Genomic DNA, 23,008 nt, shown 5'->3' on the forward strand with positions numbered 1-23,008 from the left:
GAGTGAGGTAATTACAGGTTGCAAATGGCCGGGACATTCATATGCAAAGGCCTCTGCGGCAGCCTGGGTGGGCGGGGTCTCAGGGAATCCGCCGGTGGAGCAAGCGACTATGGCGGAGCCGCAGCCCTGCCCTAAGGAGACGCGCGTCTCAGTGTCCTGTAGCGGCTGCAAGCACCTCTGAGGGAAAGCAGCCCCCAAGATCTCCCGCTTCCAGACCGTCCAGTTTCTCCCCGCTTGAGTTCTGGGTCCCCAGAGACTTCCCGGAACCGGAGTTCAGAGCCGTCGGGGGCTTGTGACTCCCTCCGGATTCAAAAGGACCGCCGCGTCCTCGGGTGCCGGCCCCTTTCCGCGCGCGAGCCCCGCGCGAGCCCCGTACCTCTGCGCTTCTCTCCTGCAGCTTCTCTGGGTCTCAGTGTGCCTCTCCTTCCTTCTAGTTGTAGAATTTACAGTCAGCCAGGCTTCCTGTTGTTCTGGATGAAGTCCGTATTGTTTCTCTGAGGTATTAATCAATTGTTGTGAGCGGCATTAATTTCCCGGTGTTTATCTCTGCTGCCATCTTAGTTTCTCTCTCCTGTCCAAGCTCCTAATTTATTATAAGTAACCTTAAACTGGGCCATCTCTGCATCTCAGAAGTCCTTTGGATTATCTTTAATTGATTCTTGAGTAATCTTTGAAACAAATTCCACTGCCCTTAAGTCTTGTGCATAATACATTTCATTCTCACTTTTTATATAATTGTGAAACAACTTGTTACTTCACTCAACTCTCCTTATTTTTATATGCTCAGTTCTCTTTGTCATCTCCCTTCTTTGCCACCTTTCCTCCTATTTCAGATAAGGAGGTAAATAACTCATTCTCACCAGAGCCAACTCTCGCAATTGTGCCCTTCTAGTTTCCTTCTCTTAGAACTTGTTTCATTCAGTTTTACACGATCCTTCCGTCTTAAATTTCTCTCCCCTGTCTTTCCCTTCCATCTAAAACATGCATCACTCTTACTGCCTCGAAGTGCTTGTTCTTAATGCTGCTGCCTCTCTCCTTCACCAACAAACTTCTTAAAGAATAGTCCATACGAACTGGCTGAATTCATCACCTTCTGTTCATTGTTAAAGCTTAGAGTGCCTTGCTTATCTTCTTTCACTCATTACCTATAACTCTGGACACCAAATCGACCTTATCCTTAAACTCTTCTGCATAAGTCAGCACCCTTCTTTGAATAGTCCGTCTCCCTTGGTTTTTACGATACTCTCTTCTGTTTATTTTCCTGCAAAATGCAAGGCCATGCCACATTCTTCCTGTGACTCAACTCTGGAGTATCTGTGTTTTTCAGGAATTGCCTTTGTCTTTTTCAAATCATAGTGGCAATTTTCAAATCCATCAACTTGAGTCCAATTTCTCTCCTCAACTTCTTTTCTATCCTGCCTTGTCCTCAGGAAGTACAAAATTTGTCATCAACTTGGCTCCTCTATCTGTCCCAGTTGCTCTGAGACTATATTATTTTCTCTCCCTTTCTTCTCTTCTTCCTGTTAATCCTCTATTTTCCTAACCTTGGAGCTAGTGTAATTTCTTTTACTCCACCATTATAGACATTCAGGTCAGTAGTGGTCAAAAATGACCATCAAAATCACACTTCCAGAAATTATGGTTTGATGAGTCACTGTATAGACATACTGATTTAGAATACCCAGTGTTGAAGTCCCAATATTGGTATAGTTTCAAAATTTCTCATTGTTTTCTGATTTGGGGTACTACGGTAGATTCTATTTCTGTAATATTTCTGTGTCCATCCCCTTCCTCTCTGCCATTCCCTTGCTTCAAGTTTTCCTTATCTCTCATTTTGGCCACTGCAGTGGGTACCTAACTGGTATCCCTGCCTCCAACAATCTCTCCACGATTTACTTTCCTATGAAATTAAAGCTCTGTTTTGATTAGAACACACCTTTTCTCTGAAATGTTATTTTATTATTTTTAATATATTTTTATTAACTTCAGAGAGGAAGGGAGAGGGAGAGAGAGATAGAAACATCAATGAGAGAGAATCATTGATTGGCTGCCTCCTGCATGCCCCCTACTGGGGATCAAGCCTGAAACCTGGGTATGTGCCCTTAACTGGATGCTCTATACACTGAGCCAAACCAGCTAGGGCTTCTCAGAAATTTTAAATGGCTTTCCATTTCCTATAAAATAATCATGTATTACCTACCCTTGCTCTCCAGATCTCTTCATGACCTAGTGTTACAAATATGCTTCTCATTATTTACCTTCATGGACCTTTAACTTCAATCAAAAGGAATAATTTACACTAATTAATGCATTTGCCTTTTTGCCTCTATGTATGCTACTCCTACCATCCTAAACTCAAAATTTACATCTTCAATATAGCTCATCTTCAAGACTCGGCTGAAATTTCTTATTCCTCACAAAGGTCTAACTGATACACTGACAGAAAGTAACTGCCGTTTTCCTTAAATTTTTATATAACTTGATTTTTCCTGGTATTTATCTTCTACCTTTTATTATAGTGCATGTATGTATATATATAGATATATACACATATATAATAGTATATATCTACATATATAAAAGCCTAATACACACACTCACACACACTCTAGAGGCCCGGTGCATGAAATTCATGCACAGGTAGGTCCCTAGGCCTGGCCAGCAATCAGGGCTGATTGGGGCCTTCTAGTTGCCTACCAGGGCCTCCCTTCCCCTGCTTCTGGAAGCCGGCAGGGGCCTTCCTTCATTCCGTGCCACCCCCTGGTGGTCAGTGCACATCATAGCAAGTGATTGAACTTCCGGTCTCCCAGTCAAACTCACAAGGGTACACTTTGCATATTAGCTATCCTATATAATAAAAGAGAACCATGGTAATTGGCGTACGACCGCTACCCTTTTCATTGGCTAATCAGTGAGATATGCAAATTAGCCGACAGCCAAGATGGCGGCTAATTTGCATATGTCAGCCCCAATTCTCAGACTGAAGCTTTAGGCTGGGGCCTGGGCGGAGCCATCCAGCGATCATTGATGGCAGCAGCAGCAGGGAACCAGGCGGAGCCAGCCAGCTATGCTTGATGGTGGCAGCAGCAGGGAGCTGGGGGTGCCCAGGCCCAGGCCTAAACCCTCAGCCTGAGGCATTAGGCCTGGGTCAGGGAGGAGCCAGCCAGAGATCGTTGATGGTGGGGAGCATGGGGAGGGTCCAGCCCAGGCCTAACACCTCAGCCAGAGGCTTTAGGCTTGGGCTGGGGAGGAGCCAGCCAGCTATCGTTGATGGCAGCGGGGAGCATGGGGGGAGGGGCCCCGGCCCAGGCCTAACACCTCAACCAGAGGCTTTAGGCTTGGACGGGGCAGAGCCAGCAAGCGATCCTTGATGGCGGCTTTGGCAGGGAACCTGGGCGGAGTCAGTCAGTGATAGGTGGCGGGGAGCTGGGGGTGTCCCCATCCAGGTCTAAAGCCTTGGCCTGAGCCTTTAGGCCCGGCTGGGGTGGAGCCAGCCAGCGATCAGCGGCTGGGGGGTGGGGGGGGCGCCAGCCAGCGATCAGCGGCAGGGAGCTGGGGGCCCGGGCGCGCCAGCCCCGGCCCAGGCCTAACACCTCAACCAGATCTTTAGGCTTGGGCCAGGAAGGAGCCAGCCAGGGATCATTGATGGCTGCAGCGGCGGGAAATCGGGGTGGAGCCAGCCCGCGATCCTTGTGGGTCAGGGAGGAGCCAGCCAGAGATAGTTGATGGTGGGGAGCATGGGGAGGGTCAGGCCCAGGCCTAACACCTCAACCAGAGGCTTTAGGTTTGGGCCGGGGAGGAGCCAGCCAGCGATCATTGAGCCAGCGATCATTGATGGTGGCCCAGGCCTAACACCTCAGCCTGAGGCTTTAAGCTTGGGCCAAGGAGGAGCCAGCCAGCGATCATTGATGGTGGCAGCGGTGGGGAGCTGGGGGTGACCCGGCCCAGGGCTAATAACTCACCAGAGGCTTTAGTCCTCAAAGGGAGGCCAGACTGTGGCTTAGGCCCACTCCCCAAGGGGAGCAGGGAGCAGGTAGTAGGACATCCCCTAGGGCTCCCAGTATGTGATGGGGGCAAGCTGAGCTGAGGGACCCCCCCTCTGCCAGTGCACAAATTTTTGTGCACCGGGCCTCTAGTATATATGTATATACACATACATACACACACACACACACACACACACACACACATATATATATATATGAAATATTTGAAAGGAAAGGAAATTCATATGTAACTAATCCTTTTAACTATTACTAGTACATTTTAGCTAATACATTTTTATGCTTGCTAATGAAATATATTTCTTGACTATAAAGCAATAGCCAAAGTTTATATAAATCTGTTCTAAGTGTTCTACATTTCAACCATTAAGTCCTCACTGAGTCTACAAAGCCTTATTTGGGAGGTGCTAATATTATTCTCATTGTACAGATGAGTAAGTTGTGTCTCAGAGCAGTTAAGTACCTCACCCCGGTCACACAGCTAGCAAATGGTCGTCAAGTGATCTGGCTCAAGTCCATGCCCATAACTACTCTACTATCTGCTTTTTTTTCCTTTTTATGAATAAATCCCACTCATTCAACCCCAAATGCATGCTTTTTTAAAAATGTAATTGGCTGAATGCCCATATTTAAAATATATTTTTTCCTTTTAATTGAATTTGACAGAAACAAATTATAAAATTTAGTATAAATAACCTTCAGGAAAGAAAATGATATGATTTATAACTAGTATGCATCAACTTTAAGAAAGAAGTAGAAATTGGGTCATAGGAAAGAATTAAAGTATTGCAGAGCAGTAAAGCCCACTTGTACAGTGTGATAAAGAGTGTAAATCAGTGTGCTTGTAAATTAACAAGTTATTGAAGTGAACAATATTTGATCTTTGCATTCACTTAATTGTACAGTTTCCAAGTGTGGTGATTTCTCTCCATCATCTCCCAACCCATTCAATGTAATGCCAGAGTATTTGCAGATAAATACTTAATCTGTAGTTATAATTAAGCTGCTTTGCAGCCTCACCTACCAACGCCAGACCCACCCCATGGTACCTAGCGCTAAATAAAATTCCAGTGGGGGGGGGGATGGGGGAGGGGGAAAGAAGAAAGAGGAGGTGGAGGAGGAAGAGGAGAGGAGAAGGGAGGAGGTCATAAATGATGAGAAAGGGAAAGGGAAAGGGAAAGGGAAAGGGAAAGGGAAAGGGAAAGGGAAAGGGAAAGGGAAGGAATTTTGAACCTAGGACAAAAATAATCTGCCTTATATATGACACCTGTGAAACAGTCTGGCAATTAACAATTTTAACTCCACATGAAACAGAGAAAGAGTTGGAATTAAATTTAAAGGTGTATCATTGGGTACAAATTAGTAATATACAAATATTATCAATATAGATATTATTTTTTTGGACAGCTGACTTCTCCCTAGATCCTCCACATAGCATTCAGTCTGAGGATTGCCTTTCTTAACACAATGTTTTACCCTGATTTTCTCTGTAAGGGCTTGGTCCAAGGTTGTCAATAAGAATGAGCTAAATAAGATATTAGTTTACTCCCATATGGGTAAAAGTCCCTTCCCCACCTCTGGTACTGTGCCATTGTTTAAATGGATAATGATAAGTCTTTAAAAAACACAGACATTGGACCCCTTTATGGTCTGTTATTGTTGTACATGCCAAAAAACAACTCTGTAGGTGGGTTTGCTATTAACTTTCTCTATTTACAAATATAGTTATTTAACGACAGAGACCATGTAATATATCCAAAGCTTTTAGGAATTATGCATGTAACATTATTTTTAAGATCAAACAATGCCTTGATAATCTGACAGCTGATGAGAGAAGAAATGCAATTAATCCATTAACAGAGAAGAACCAAAATGTTTAACTCAAATAAATTTTTTAAAAATAGTAACATAGCAAAGAAAATTAAAATAAAAATTTTAATTGGTGGTACAGTTTTGTAATGTGATGGCTAGAGAACCAAATTAAAGAAAGAAAATAAGCATTCAGGTCAACTGGCATTTATCCAGATTGAGGATGGAGGGTCTACCAGAAAACAGTTCTCGGTACTAACGTATATAACACACTGTGAAAATAGTTTCTTACACACATAGAGTTTCTTTGGTGTTAATTTTTATGAATCATTGTGTCCAAATTGACTCAAGACTTCATTGTTGAATTTGAGCCTGATAAATCTTAATGATTGCAGTGTAATGTCTTATTGAGCTATAAAATTAGAACTGGCTATTCATGGCCAAAAACACAGTAACCTAATTTTCAAAAATAATGAGGCATCTAGTAAGATGCAAAATATAGATGTAGGCAGGTTGAAAGATGCACTGTATACTTCATTGTATTACAAAAAGCCAAGTGTGTTGGGAGCTGCTGCTAGGTGCCTGGGCATGCCTAGGGATGAGTCTTTTGAACTCTTTAATGGCTGAGTAACTAACTGGTAATGTAGTTAGAAAAAGTAAGTTAAACCAGTCTTCCATCGTTAGTTGGTTGACTTCCTGTTTGTTTTAGAGCTCCTATCTTCTAAAAACTTTTGCCATAATGTCATTTTATGAAACATTTATTAAATGTGTAGAAAATTACAATGTTGGCTGTGAACCCAATTGATAATTTTCCTTCCCATAGTTCCAAGACATTTTTCCTCACAAGAAGGAATCAGACTATTTAACCTTTTACTTAAGAATCACAGACATATCTGACCGCGCCACACATACACCCCATCCCCAGCAGGATGGCATCTGGCATCTTTGAAGTACATGGCTCAAATGGAATTATTCTAATAACAGTTCGTGCAAGGTCCCTGTGGGTATGTCTCATCTAACTTGATTATTCTCCTTAGATTCAAAATTATAGCCTGAAAATTGAAAATTACATATACTTTTGCAAGGCAAGACCATAATTCTAGGCTTGTACCATTTATTTTCAATCCCAACAAATCACACTTAAAGTAGGCCTGACAACTGGACTGTCCTTTAGCATTCAGGCGACCCCGTAAGTCAGCTGTTGACAAAGTACTGCTATTTAAATCTTCAGCAGACTTTGAGACTCCTTTGAGAACTTGCTCATGTTCTTCCTCTTTTCCCTTGGAAAAGATACTGTAGGCCAATATTGACTCTCTTTTGTGCCTCTGATCCTCACCTGTACAGATCATTCAAAATCTCCTTTCTATATTAGGATTAGGGGGAGTACATGGAAGAAGGTGATAGGTTGTTTACTATACCAACCTGATGTCTAAGCTAGCCTACAATATCCTGTTTAAATTACCTTCTAGAGCTGAGATTTACAAATTGTAGGTCACAACATAATGATGAGCCTCCTTGCCAGCTTTTTAAAGTGGGATGAGATGGGACAGGATGGAATAAAATATAGAATATAGAATATAAGAGATGAGTAGAGATGAGAAAAGAAAATATCAAAGGGAGAGAGGGGAATAGAAGACACTTATGGGTCCATGTGAAATAGGTTTGTCAGGAACTTTTCAGTGACAATTTGGATGTGATGGAGTCTGTACACTGAAAGCAACCCTCCTCCCAGTGTGACCTTCAGATTACATCCGGTGAACAGAAGGTTCTAAAACCAAGTAAGTTTGGGAAATTTAGTTACCAAAAAAAGTTAAACATGTTTCTTTATTGTGTGATATTTTGGCACTTCAAATGCAAGGGAAGCTATCTGTAGCCATGCACTATTTTCCTAACTTGACTAAAGTCATGATGTTGATGAGAACGAAGATGAGGGCAAGGTGAGGCTTAGTGAGCATGTACTTTGTTCTGGTCTAGGCTCTGTGCTGACTGCTTTATGTGTGTGATCCCCTAACCCTCTACCCTGCCCATTTGTGTAGCGTATGATGAATAATGAGCCATGGGATCAATCTATGTGGATGGTGGCACAAGGACTTAGAAGGCAGAGGAAGATTACTAAATTCAGTTTGAGATGCTTTGGAGAGCTCCAGGCCTACAGCCTTAAAGTACTCATTGAAAGATGACTCTTCTATGCTACTGTACACCTGAAACTAATATAATATTGAACACCGACTATAACTGAAAAATAAAAAGATAATAAAATAATTTTAAAATTTTTAAAGGAAGGGTGACTGTAGAGATTATGAACTTAGTAAGGATGGCTAAATCAAATGAAGAAGCTGGCGTGTAATGGGCAGTTGAGACCCACAAAGTCTAGCCTGCTGTAACAGACATCTGCCACTATCTCGACACAGGAGCCACAGGAGTTAGAGTGGGTTCCCTTCTCCAAGTGTTTTAAGAGCTCTTTGGGTAATGTGTTTGAAGTACCGAGGAGAAAAAAAATTCTAAAATTGGAACCAAATATAGGCCTAGTGACCAAAACTTAGGAATGAGGTAAATAGGTAAATGAAGTATGGAGTGTTTCTTTGAACAATTTGCAGATCAATCCGTAAGTTTGTTCTCTGTTCCCACGGTATGCTAATGCGGATTCAGCAGTTCTGTGAAACATGTGCCCCGTTGTCTTCTTCTATGACTTTAGGTTTACTTTCTGAGAACTTCATGTGGGATCAGTGTTAAGAAAGCGCAAGAACACAATATTTTCTTTCCAAGAAATGGGTCAGATCGATAAAACTTCTTTGCCTCTAAGTATCTTAATTTTGAGCCATATTTTAAAAATAAAACATTTGGTAATCTTTTTTTATTCAATTACCTTTCCTTCTAATTTAAAATAATGCATGCCTATTGTTATAAATAGACCCTAAATATCTTAAACCCACGTTATTTCACAGATGTGTCCTTGTTTTACTTTGATGGGTTTGTTTGAGTGGCACATCCAAATTGTTAGAATCCGAAGGTCGGGGAGGTAAAATGAAAACAAGCACTTTAGAAGATTGTAAACACAGAATAAATTTCAGCCTCATGTAAATGAGGTGTGATTTCCATAATAAAGCCATTGTTGTTGTCACTGGTATGCAGCAATAAACACCAAGGCTGCAATTACAAAGAAAAGAGATAATAAAGTGCCATACTTCCTTTTAAAATAGCAATTAAAATCATGGGAATCATATTTTCTACTAAAAATATAAAGAGATTTTATGTATTCTCAGTGGACTTTACAAACTACCATAAGTAGACTTTCTTAATGAGACTAAGTACTAAATGACACATCCACTTGTAGTTTTTTTCTTTCCACAAGTGATTTCTTTCACGAAAAACTTTTCAAGCTGCTTTGTTTTTTCACAGTAGCGACTCCTTGCTAATTTAAGTAATTTCACATTAGTGAGTCCTTGGTAAATACTTTGCGGATTTGATTTTTTTTTTCTCAACTTAATCTTGATAGGTATGCCTTTTGGGGCATAGTCTTTTTGTGTTTTTTAATTGTAGTAAAATATACATAACAACATTTACCATTTTAACCATTTTTAAGTGCACCATTCAGTGGCACTAAGTACATTCACAATGCTGTGCAACCATCATTTCTATCCATTTTCAGAACATTTTTATCATCCCAAACAAAGTCTACCCATTAAGCAATAACTCCCAATCCCCAACACAGCCCCTGCTGACCTCTGTTCTACTTCCTGCCATCTCATATAAGTGGGATCATACAATATTTGACCTTTTGTGTCTGGCTTATTTTACTTAACAAATGTCTTCAAGGTTCATCCATGTTGCAGCATATGTCAGAATTTTATTCTTTTTTAAGGCTGAGTAATATTCCATTGTTCCATAAATATCCCACTTTCCGTGATGCATACTGAGTTGTTTTTACCTTTTGGCTACTGTCAATAAGTGGACCAAAGGGTCCCGGGTAGACAAGTCTCTGTTTGAATACCTGCTTTCAGTTGTTTTGAGTATATATCTAGAAGTGTAATTGCCATATTAGATGGTAATTTTATGTTGAACATTTTGAAGAATCACCAGTTTTCCACAGCAGCTGTACGATTTTACATAACCACCCAACAACACACAGGGGGTTTAATTGCTCCACATTTTTGCCAACATTTGTAAATATCTAGTTTTTTGGCAATAGCCACCCTACTAGCTATCTCATTGTAGTTCTGATTTTCATGACCCTAAATGACTAGTGATGATCATCTTTTCATGTGTTCATGGGCCATTGTATGTCTTCTTCTTGGAAGAAATTTCTGTGCAAATCCTTTGCCCATTTTCAGATGGGGTTGTTTGTGTTCTGTTGTCGAATTGTAGGAGTTCTTTACATATCCTGGATAACATAGTCTTTCATATAGTTACCCTTATTCCTGGGCCTGCTGTGTTTTTAGGGCTTACTTTTATTGAGCACATTATAATGATTTTGTTTGTCAACTAATTCATCTTTAAACATGCTTCCAACGCTGCCAATTATAAATGCCTGCTTTGGTAAGCATTGACCTATATGGACAACCGAAAAGTAGTTCACCAAATCTGAAATGTCAGTTTAGGAAATATGAAAGTAAAATTATTTATATAAAATGGAACATTACTTTTCAGTTTGCCAAATGGAATTCATGGTAGCTGTTAAAAATCATGCCCCCTCTCACCTTCATCACCATCAGCCATTCCAAACACCCTTCTCCTTTTGGTCATCGTGCCTCTCGGCCCCACAGAGGGTGAAAGGTGCCTCCTCAGATAGATCAACCTTAAAGCAGATGAAGTTTCGATTTCAGGGCCTCTTCCTTGCAGGGGCCCCTTTAAAGAAATATCTAATTATGCTTTTTAATGTATGTATTTTAAAGAAGCTTCCCCACGTTTTATACACTTCAGGCTCACAAAATCTGAAAGTACCTCTGGATATGTTTCTTCCATTTGAAATCCTGTCTTATTTGCTGTGGAACTGCCGAAAACCAAAACCGGCCTGGGGTCTATTGACGGTGTACTGAGTTATTCCGGACTGGCTTTCTTCTTTGCAGAGTTTCTAATCTGGGGTGCCCAGCCCCCACACTTTTCATCAGAGTTCCAGAAACACCAGGGTGTTTCTAGTGAGCCTGGTCCTCTCCCTGCTCCCCTGCTGAGCTCTGTCAGACACAGCACTTGTTTGGCTCTGGGCACTTAGGAGAACATGCAGGCCAGTTTCTGAAAATTTGGTGCCTAGTTGTTCATGCAAAATATGCATGTCCTTTTGGACTCTGCCCAGAGCCATAAATAAAATGTTGTACTTACACAGTGGGAGCAAAGAAGGCAATTGCCAGACTTAATACCTAACCTTGGAAAATTTTCATGAGCATAGCTTAGGCAGTTTCCTAAATATTGGTGGCATCTTGTTAAAAGTAAAAATGAGCCTCTGGCCCCTTATGAAATGTATGATTTTATAAAGCAAAAATTAAGTTTTATAAAAATTAGATAAATCCTAATATATTCTCCTGTACTACTATAAGGCATTAATAACAAAGGCATTATCCATCTATACACTCTGTACAGTTATAATAATAACTCAAATAATTTTATATATTTCTATGAAGGGTATATGTTCTAAAAAAAAAAATTCTCAGTTTCCTTCTACCTCTTCCCCTCCCCTTTCTCTTTCCTTCCTTTCTCTTCTTTTTTCCTTTCCCTTCCCTTCCCAAACAATTCTATCATAAAGCCATTAGTTGGTACAGAGCAAGGTATGCATCCACAGGAAGGTGTTCAAGCATGGCATGTCGGACCTCAATCACTGTAGGGGTGCAGGCTAGCATGAGGTGTCAGAACCTGTGTGAGTTTGGGGGGGCCATCAGTTCAAGGGAAGGGTTTACCTCAATGGGAACTTGGCTACAATCAAGAAGGGTAGTTGATCAAATAGGTAAATATATTACGAATAATGAGAAATCAGTTTGTTAACAACAAAGAAGGGGGTTACAAAAATGGAATTAACCCAGTGGTGTTAGATTGGAGTGGGAGGTATTGGTGTGAACTAACTTTCAATACAAAGAGATAGATAAAGAAATACATGTAGATATAAATATGTATATGTGTGTATGCATATGTGTACATACATATATTCTCAAGTTCTGTCTACTAAAAGAGCTTAATAGCAACAACACCCCAACAGCAAAGAGCATACTTAGCTCCAGATTGTGGTTTCTAAATTCTCACCTAAAAGAAACCAGAACTGAGGCAGGAAAAGTACAAGATGAGAAAGTGACCCTGGCCAGTTTTGCTCAGTGGATAGAATGTCGGCCTGTGGACCAAAGGGTCCCGGGTTTGATTCTGGTCAAGGGCATGTACCTTGGTTGCAGGCTGCTCCCCAACCTGGGCCCTGGTGGGGCTCATCCAGGAGGCAACCAATCGATGTGCTTCTCTCACGTGGATATTTCTCTCTGTCTTTCCCTCTCTCTTCCTCTCTCCCTGAAAATCAATGGAAAAATGTCCTTGGTGAAGATTAACAAAAACACACACAAAACAAACAAAAACAAAAACAAGATGAGAAAGTGCTCGCAGAATGATGAAGATGTAACTAAAGGCACAGAAGCTATTTTGAAGGGGCTCCCACTAAAAAGCTTAGAACAATTTAAGCATCAAAGTAAATGATAATAGTGGATAATAACCCATTCAAAAATTGAGAATCTGTGCGTCCATATTATAAAAATGAATTAATTAATTAATTAACTAAACATTTGATACGGGAAAGGATATTTACCTAGGTTCAAAGTGTTGATGAAAGAATGTGCAGCCTATAGAAAAGTTTTATAGGAATTTATTTGAGTCGAAATTTTAAGGACATGATTGGAAGCAAGATCTCAAAGGATTGAGAATATGCTCCCGAGAACGGCAGTTTGCATTTCCCTGTATGCATTTAGAATGAATCAAAGGAGAAAATGTAAGGAACATCAGTTTACCACTGGTGGTAGATTAAGGAGATGGGAGGAAGCAAAGCAGGAAGCTCTCTGGGATGGGATAAAAAGCGAAATGAAAAAAACAATACTTCTTTTACATTAGTGGGTGCAGGACAGTTAACATTTAACATTTACAGCACATAGAGATGGTATTTGAGCAACGGGATAACCATGAGGGGTTCTGTGGTCTCATGCTCTGGCGGTCTTGTGTTCTTCGGCCTGTGGTTGTACCATAGAGAGGTCAAGAAAAGAACATTACTCAGACATTTCAAAGGTATGTCATCCTAGAAGATGCATAAAAACAATGGACAGAAGTAACTTAAGGTAAAGATTGACCTTTGCAAAGGAAGCTATGGGCTTGGAACATGACTACTCATCATGGCCTGCCCAGTGAGGAGTTTGTTAACTGACCATTCCCTGTGGTTGCTCTGGGCCACTGAGCTCATCAGGCCTGCCATGTGCCCCAACCCCCCTGAGCCTGCCAGGTTTATTACATGGCGCCTTTATCTGCACAAACGTAACACCAAACAGATATTCATTCATTGTGAAGGAAAGTAGATTAACTTTACAATGGAGAATACTTGCAGCCATGATTTTAATCAAGTGACCAAAATGAGCACCCTAAGTAGTGTCACAAATCGAATTCTTGTGCCACCCAATAGAATGCTAAAGAAAGAACCCGGCATCACTGCTATGATTTCTGCCAAAGTTTACAAATGAATCACAAGAAAACATTAGGCAAACTCAAACTCAAGGACACTATGAAAAACTGGCTGTAATCTTCCCAAGTGTACGGGTCACGAAAGCCAAAGACACACTGAGGAGCTATTTGAGGTTAAAGGAGGGACTACAGACACCTGTCAGCTGGGTCCTTCTACAAAGGGAGCTACTGGAATAATTGGCAGATATTGAATAGGATCTGGGGATGGTGGTAACGTACCAATGTTAATTTCCTGATTTGATAGTTGCATTGTGTTTATGTAGGAGAATGTTTTTGTAGAAAATAAAAATTAAAGTATGACAGAGGGTGGTGATGAAGGGTCAGGTTGGCAACTTTCAAATGGTTTGAGAACAAGCCTCTGTTGTCATCCTGTACTTGCAACTGTTCTGTAATTTTGGTTTTGTCTCAAAATAAAATCTAAAAGTTGCTACAGTTGTATTTAGTTGTTCTAACTTCTCCAGCACATGTGGATTTTAGGTGTTAATGGATGGTGGGGGATATATATGGACTTTCAGGTCTGTCGTGGTGTAGTCCAGAGTGAATGCCAGGGTCCAGCCCCAGCGGTCCAGGGGTTCCCAAAGGTGTGGACGGAGTCGGCAAAGAATGTTTTACACGGAGACAGCGTTCAGAACTGGAGACGGCGTTCAGAACTCTCTAGCTCTCTTTAGTCTCCGTGGATCTTCCTGTGCCTGCCTGAGGCCACAGAAAAAGATCCTGAGGCAAGCTGAGCCTTTATTTTATAGTCAGAGGTAAACAAGGTAGTGGTTACCATAGTTACACTGTTCTTGTGAGTTTCACTTGTTTACACTGTTTTTGTGAGTTTCACTTCTTTTTGTTCTTGTTTTTGCTGCACTTCCCTCAGCCCATTAGCTTCCCAGGTAAGATCTAGGGAGCAGCCTAAGGTCAAGCCCAATTATGCTTAAAACGACTGTGCCCTCTAAGCTGGGACTTGTTTGTGGCTTTGCCAACAGGTCAGTCCGAGATTTAACCCTATAGCGGCTCCCGACAAGTGAAGTCTTTTAAACAACTTGAAAATGTGTTTATTTGCAGCTGCTAAGATCTGATTCACTGTCCAAGGCTTATATAGCTTGTCATTTAAATATTAAAATCCCCTCTTTAAAGTTATTATTCTAAAGCGCAAATATCAAAAACAAGTGGGACGGATAATCAAGTCCATCGGTCCTGAAGAAATCTGTTCTGAGAAATATTGAAAAAAAGTGCACCGGAGAGTGATGGATGGGATAAGCAAGATGCTGACTGGAGTGAATCCCGTCACCGCATCTCTGCTCTTAACCCTGGCCATAAAGTTCAGGGTCTTCATAGTCAGAAAAAAAAAATACCTTTCCATATACACAAACATGTTTTTATGTCATTTTTGTTAAAATGTCGAGTTGGACTACACTCATTTCAAAGGCACACTGCTGCCTGCCTGCCATTTCTAGTGGAGTGATCTTTTAAAATTTACCTAAATTTAACTAAAAGTGATTTCATCTCCAGTTGTCCATGTAGCTTCCAGAAGAGTCCAGCAGGTGGTAGTCTAGGAGAGGAACAGTTTTCATTCTTCCCCATCCCCCCACCGACCAGCAAAACAGGAAGAATGTGGACTCAGCAATGTGCCTTCTCTTCTCTGGCGCAAGAATGGGATTTCCAAGGTTGTTATTTCAAAATGGGTGCTTAGGCAGACAGAGCATCACAAGAAAGGAGGCAGAAATAATTTTGTGTATATGCGTGACCCTGCAGTATTCTGAAGCTCAGAATTTCTTTCTTTTTTCTTTTTTTATCGATTTCTAGAAATTCCACTGGTTTTATATCTCTTTGCCCTGATTTCTGTGACATGGCTTTGGGGAGGCCTGCACATGGCTTACAGACACTTCTGGATGTTGGTCCTCTTTGTCATTTTCAACAGTCTGCAGGTAAGCCTTACGTTTTGATTACTGATGGCATACATGTACGCTAACGAACACATGGCATAGAGTTTCAGTGTAAAGGAAGCAAGTGTCCACACACAGGTGAATGTGTGCACGTAATAACATCATGCAGAGTGGTAGAGTAGAATGATGGGGGTTAAATCTCTAACACCGGAAATCGGGCTGGGCTTCTAGCCTGCTGGTTATACAGGTAGGGAAGACATATTTACCCTCCTTTGTTATGAGAACACCTAAGTGACTGCAAAAACATATTTTTGTTCAACAGAATGGATGTTTACAAACTTTGCAGATGGCAGCCATGGAGGGCCTGTGCTCATACCTGGACCGTGGCTGTGTCCAGAAATCAGATCAAATGAGGAGTGACACAGGTAGCAGTGTTCAGGCAGCCCCCTCATAGGTCTGGTGCTTAGTGAAATGAGAGCGGTTTGGTTCACTGCAAAATGACTGACATCCTCTAAGTCTGGCAATAAGGTAGTTTGGTGAGCATGCTTGGATAGCACAACTAGAAATTAAAGAACCATGGCAAAAATTAAAGCTGGCATTTTTAGTGCTTTTGTTAACTGGGGGAAAGTTGCACCCTGAAATTAACCAATGGAACAAATGAACACATTTTCCTTATTTCCTGATCTAGGCTAAAATAATTTCTTGAATTCGCCAAAGATATCTCTACACTGTCCTTATTTTGACCGCCATCTTGCAAGGAATATGTGTAGACAAACATATTAGGAGATTATGTCCTACAACTAAAATATGATAACTCAAAGCATATTTAGGTTTGCAAAGGAGACGTGAGAGCATATTTTACAGCAGGGTGCCTAACCGGAGCATAATATCAAGTTAGGAAGGGGAAAAAGTACAAAGTAACTTTAAAGTTTGGGATCAAGTTGATATGCAGACTCCTCTCTATAGATATAATTAAGCATCTGCTATTAGCCCAATGAGCGGGCGGGGCCCGCACCAAGAGGAGGCCGGCAGCCCTCCTCCTTCAGGATCTGGTGATTCAAAAAATCAAGCACTTAGCAATGAGCATAAACTATGGCAGGTGCCTGTAAACAAAAGTGCTGTGAGAACTGAGTGGAGGGCCTGTTTACTCCTGTCTGTGCTAGCATTTGAGCTGATCGCCCAGAGTGAGCCACTCAGAGCCACCCAGTCGCCTGTGAAGCCCTAAGACCTAGTGCAACTGACATTAAGGTTCACACTGACCACCTAAAGTGGTATTTCATTTTTTTAGACACAGAGTGGTACACAGACCAGTTTTTAGATTTTTTTCTTTTTTATATTTGCTACAAACTTTTAATATTGAGAAGCCCTGAATTTCTGCCAGCTATACTAGCTTGGCAACAATTTTCCAGTCCTGCGTAGATGCTGCCCCTTTTAGGTGGGACCTGTGATCTTATTACACCTGGTAGACTTGATTCATTCATTTTGCCTGCCCATGAGTTTGTGACACCTTTAATGTTGATTAAATAAGTGATGAGCATATGGTTAGGGATGGGTATTTCAGCCTGGGCTACAAAAAGAGAAAGTGGTACATTTTGCCTAGATGAAGCAAAAGGGTAGAGGGGAGCAAGAAAGGTTTTGCAGTTGGAAGCGGTGGTGGGAGAGGAGACAGGAGAGGGTTGGCTTCAGTGCCATGTTACCAGGTCAGGATGGGATATTAAACTTCAGCTTCTAAGCAATGGGAAGCCATTGGAGTTGGGGGTTTTGTTTGTTTTATTCTGATTTGTTTTTGCTTTTTAAAATATTGCTAGTTTTTAATTTTTTTAAATATTAAGTGGGAATGGCATGCTCAGACCTACTCTTTGGAAGGATAACTGGAAGCATTTGGGAGGGTATTGGAAAGAAGAGCAGTTCCAGGCAGGTAGGCTGTTGTTATAATCCAGCCTCCAATGGTCTGGCAGTGTGCCTGGGAACAGACAATAATGGCAGGTTTGAGGATTGCTGTAGAGATAAATTAGTGAAACTAGGTTAGCCAGCTAAATGGGGAATGTAGAGTGTGAGAGAGCAACTTCACTTAGATACATGCCTGGCACAGGTGAATGGCTGGGCACTGACACCTTAAGTCAACAAGAGCAGGATTCCAGGGAGTAAGCACTGAGGTTGGAACATCCGTGAGATTTGGGAGACAAAGCTACCAATCAATGTTTTAGTAACTAGGTATAGTGGGAGAGCCAGTGAAAGAGATAATTTTGATAGAGAACCGGTGTTGGGCAGTTTGGAGTTGCTATTTGAAAGAAAGCTTCAAAAGAAAACAGTACCAAACTGCCTGTGTTGCAGAGAAGACAGATAGAATGAGACCGGAGGAGCGATGTGGTCTAGTGCACTGGTTCCCCAACGGTAGTGTGCGTCAGTCACATGAAGGGCTTGTTAAAACACAGATGGTTAGGCTCCACACCCAGAGTTTCTGTTACAATAGATCTGGGTGGGATCTGAGAATTTGCATTTCTAACAAGTTCCCAGAGGTGGCTGATGCAGCTGATCTAGGGCCTAGGTTGGGAACTACTGGTATAGAGCATGATCCTAACTCTACCAGCCTACTCTCCGGTGGACTTCAGCTGAGTCATGGATACTTACTCAATTCTGCTGCGTCTGTGAAATAGGGATAAATACTGTGTAGGATTATGGTGTGATTTAATTAAATGGCATGATGAATGTAAAGCAGTTGCACAGTATCGCACACAAAGAACAGTTATTTTTACTCAAGAAGTGTAATGGAGAATGCAGAGAGAAATAATCACTTAGGAAGGAAGGCTGGTTGGTTTCTTGTTTTGTTTTCGTTGCTTGTGGATAAAAAAAGACAAAGAAGGGGAAACTGACAACTGGAGGGAAAGCTCATTGCCATGGCAGATCATGAGCAGGGCAGGGGAACAGACATGACAGGCGGCTTATCGGAGGGAGGGCCAGGGATTTTTTTCCTCTGAGGCTAGGGAGAGAGGGAGGGATAAACATGAAAACACTTCTGGAGCTAAAACATGTATATGGAAAGTTGGAGTTTGCCTCTCTTTTCTCTCAAAATCAGCAAGCAAGGATATTTGTTGAATGAGTTGACAGCTTGAAGTAAAAATAGTAAAAAAAATATGGAGCGGTTTCTAAGCAGAAAGTAAATCTAAATGACGGTGGTTTGGAAGCTGATCAAGAAACGGACTGCTTAGAGAGTGACCGGTGGGATTCAGCAGAGGCTGGGAACCTGAAATGTGAAGGGAACCAGTCAGCAGTAATTAAGTAAATGTAAGCCTTAAGATTAAAATGGGAGCCAGTATAACCTATCAAACCACATACACAGGAAAAAGTCTGTTGAGCTCTTATGGAGGTTAATTATTAAAGGAGTACTGTTTAGCATTAAACTGTATATTGCAGGGAGACATAAAAGAAATCATTATGGCCGTAACCGGTTTGGCTCAGTGGATAGAGCGTCGGCCTGCGGACTGGGGGGTCCCGGGTTCGATTCCAGTCAAGGGCATGTGCCTGGGTTGCGGGCACATCCCCAGTGGGAGATGTGCAGGAGGCAGCTGATGGATGTTTCTCTCTCATCGATGTTTCTGGCTCTCTGTCTCTCTCCCTTCCTCTCTGTAAAAAATCAATAAAATATATTTTTTTAAAAAAAGAAATCATTATGGTCTCTTTCTTTTAGGAACTTAATACAAGCTAAGTATAAGTAAAAACTAAAAATATTTCAAACTCATATTGAATGAGTTTAATTCCATCTATGTGGCTCTATCGAAGCAATGACTGTTTGTTTCACCTTTGCCTGGTATATGGCACACTGGTCATTCCTGGGTACAGGGCTCAATCAATCCTTAAAGGAGCACTTGAAAAATATGATTTCTCCAGGGTTTATTGGGGTTCATTTAATATAGAAACTGCCTCATGTCTTTAACTCGGACATTTCTATGGAATATGGCTCTATAGTAGTTAGATCTTCAAAGACTATTATTCCATGAAGACTTAATAGTCTTCCTTCCTCCCTCCCTCCCTCCCTCCCTTCCTTCCTTCCTTCCTTCCTTCCTTCCTTCCTTCCATCCTTTTTAGTGGCCTTTGTATTTCTTTTACTGCCTTTGTCAACAAAAGTATGTTATGTATATATGTTTGACTATGATATTTTGGTCAGAGATTACTGCCTCATTTTTTTATCCAGCTTATTATTATTTCATAGGTGCTCTGAGATTGATGAATGAAAGGTATATTTCTATAATATTCGGATTTTTAATAGTTATTATGTGACGCAGTTTTACAAAAAAGGGAATCTTGATCACTTGAAATATTATCAGGACTTTCTTGATCACTTTCTGAATATTCAAGGTTAAGCTACCAAACTTCTAATACATCTGAGCATTTAAGAACTGTGTGAAGCACTTTTTAAAGCATGACAGATACAAGTGCAAAACTAAGGTTAAAAAAATCATTATAAATATGTCTACTGTTATTCTTATTGCTTAACCATCTTCTCGAGCATCGTGGCCACCAGCAGTGTAAGACTCATCTCCTACAAGCTTACTTGCCCCAGCAGCGAAAGAGCTTATTCCCCAGCAGGACAGTTCTCCGCAGGACTTACAGCACACTCACCTTGGATCACAGACTGTCCAGAAACCAATCACTTGACAGGCACTCAGGCGAAGCCTGGGTCAGGAGCAGACTCCAGTGGTAGAAGGAGTTGAGTTTATCACACAAAACCAAATGGAATGGAATCCCCACCAGAGGAAAGGGTTCTTTTACCAATGTGTGTGTGGCCAGGGGATCGGGGGAGGGAGGGGAGATGGCAACAGTGCTAGCCAGGCCAAAGTAACAGATGTCCACTCTACCTATTTTCTCCATTTTCTTGTTCATTGATATAAGTTTGGACAAGGACAGCTATTGTCAAACTACCAGGAAACTTCATCAGTGAGACATCAGTTTATTGTGAATATCCTTGTGATCCATCCTATAACCACATGTCTCTATGTGGTCCCCAAGAAATTCATGAGGCACTATGTTTAATATTTTTCTTAATTCCATGATCCAGTAATCTAATAATCTTCATATCTTTACGAATGAGTTGGGTTTTTCATTTCTAAGTAGATGTATGTTAATACTTATAGGTTACAAGTTTTTTGTTGTTGTTGTTAATCCTCACCCCAGGATATTTTTCTTTCTTTTTTTTAATATATTTTATTGATTTTTTACAGAGAGGAAGGGAGAGAGATAGAGAGTTAGTAACATCGATGAGAGAGAAACATCAATCAGCTGCCTCCTGCACATCTCCTACTGGGGATGTGCCCACAACCCAGGTACATGTCCTTGACCGGAATCGAACCTGGGACCTTTCAGTCCGCAGGCCGATGCTCTATCCACTGAGCCAAACCAGATTCGGCATTTTTCCATTAGTTTTAAGAGAGAGTGGAAGGGAAGAGGGGGAGTCAGAGAGAGAACCATTAATGTGAGAGAGACACATCAGTTGGTTGCTTCTTGCATGCAGCCCTTGGTGATCAAGCCTACAACTGAGTTACATACCCTTGACCAGAAGCAAACTCGGGACCCTTCAGTCCATGAGTGGACGCTCTATGCACTGAGCCAAACAGGCTAGGGCTAGATCACAAGTTTTAAAAACTGTTTAGTCCAAGATATATTCAAATTTGTGTAACAATTAATGAGAGAATCACCAGGCCTGATACTCAGCTGGTAGGTACTGGTAGGACCCTATCAGTTGTTAAAATATTGAAATAGCTACTGTTTAAACCTTGCGTATGTCCCATCCTCCTAGCCACTTAAGCTAGAAGCATCCCAGACCTCCAGCAACATAAAGGCTGATGCTGGGACAGTCAGGGACCCTTCAGAATCCTACTCCAGTGCTAAACCTGCAGCCATTCGGATGGGTCAGTGCCTGTGCCAGGCTCATTAAACATTTTGTATATCGCTTCTAGCTGTATTATGTTATAACATCTTTTTTAAACCCAAACCAATCAAATTTATATTTATGTACAATATTTATTTCAGGTTTTCTTCTAGGGCTTTCTCCCACTTACTCTGTCAAAAGGTCACTGACCATCTTGACTTACAGGGAATCCCAGGTAAGGTAATCAGAGTAGCCAGCAGTTTCAGCCATGAGCTTCTTGGCGATGCTAGAAAATACATTTTTGAAGACAGATTCATATACATAGAAGGACCTTTCTGAAAGCTGAAATGCATTCTTTTTGGAACACAAACTTTGCCTAGCATTGGGATACGACACTTCTCAGTATGTACGCTATGAGATCGTGTTCTGCAGAGTCCTGTTTGACTGTCTCTCTGTAAATGGCTTCTGTATGTTCGTTCGTGCACCCATCTGGTCTCGAGATGTGTCTTGACAGTTTTTGAATCATTCACTATTCCCGGGAGTTACAACATGGAATCTGCAGCTAAAAATATAGCCTATATTCAGATTTAAGATCAGCAGTTGGCTAAAATCATTTTCATTCCTACTTAACCTCAAGGCTGGGAAATAAGTGACTCAAAGGTGGGGACAGTTTCTTCTACGTTTTAGTTATTGTTCTTTGGTGGCCACCAGAGTGCCTTACACACTGAAAGCATGTTTCTTATACAAAAAATAGTGTTTCTTATTTAACCCCTTCTTTATTTCCCACTCTCCTTCCTTTATCCCCTCTATCTATCTCTTCCTTCTTTTCTCTTTTGTCCTTGCTTTCCATCTATCTCTTGTTGTTCTATGTTGAATTTTAACTTTGAAACTAAAGCCAACTTTTATGAAGAGATTTTCCCAAATAAAAGTAGTCCTTAAAGTAGCATAAGAAATGGAACATGGCCAGGCCAGCGTGGCTCAGTGGTTGAGCATCAACCTAGGAACCAGGAGGTCATGGTTTGATTTCTAGTCAGGGCACATGCCCAGGTTGCAGGCTCAATCCCCAGTGTGGGGCATGCAGGAGGCAGCTGATCATTGTTTCTATCCCTCTCTTCCTCTCCCTTCCTTTCTGAAATCAATAAAAATATATTTTAAAGAAAGAAATGGACCATGTTCCTTTGCTCATGAAAATATACAGTGTTCATTGCAAATGGAATATTGAAAAAAATTAATAATTCTTTAATTTTCATCTGAGAATTTTCAGTTAGTATCCAGAGGGGTTCAGTGCAGGTGTCTGTTTAGATGCAGGACATATTTAGTCTTGGCTGCTTCCTTTTGAGGATAAACAGCTCTTGAGAAATACATATCTCTCCATATAAAAGCCTAATATGCAAAGTGTCTCCTTGGGAGTTCAGCTGGAAGACCAGGAGTTGGATTGCTCACTATGACATGCACTGACCACCATGGGGTTGTCCGGCCGGCAGCCACTAGGGACCCTAACCCATTCATGAATTTCATGCACTGGGCCTCTAGTTGTTAAATAATTAGTTACAGAGGACTAACTAACTCCCTTTGCAATTGCTTTTCAGCCAACAGGATTAAGAAGTGTCACCTTATTTCCATTAGAGACTAGCACATGAGCTCTTCATGGAGAGTGGAAAAGCAATCTTTCAGAAAACCCAGGAGTAAACATGTAGAAGCTAGGGGAGTTTGGAACTTTATCCTTGGTTTTTCCCAGAGTCATGTCAAGTTCAGGGGCGGGGGGGGGG

At 41.3% G+C, this 23,008-nt stretch overlaps 1 protein-coding gene across 1 annotated transcript in view; it reads left to right on the forward strand.

Annotated features, from left to right (window-relative positions):
* Positions 1-23,008, forward strand: part of ADGRV1 (adhesion G protein-coupled receptor V1) — a 481,118-nt gene that overhangs the window by 408,235 nt on the left and 49,875 nt on the right. Inside the window, 1 exon segment of the mRNA XM_006775582.2 lies at positions 15,294-15,415. Coding sequence (XP_006775645.1) covers positions 15,294-15,415 — 122 coding nt within the window.

Source organism: Myotis davidii, unplaced genomic scaffold, assembly GCF_000327345.1.
Source record: "Myotis davidii unplaced genomic scaffold, ASM32734v1 scaffold44, whole genome shotgun sequence".
NCBI lineage: Eukaryota > Metazoa > Chordata > Mammalia > Chiroptera > Vespertilionidae > Myotis > Myotis davidii.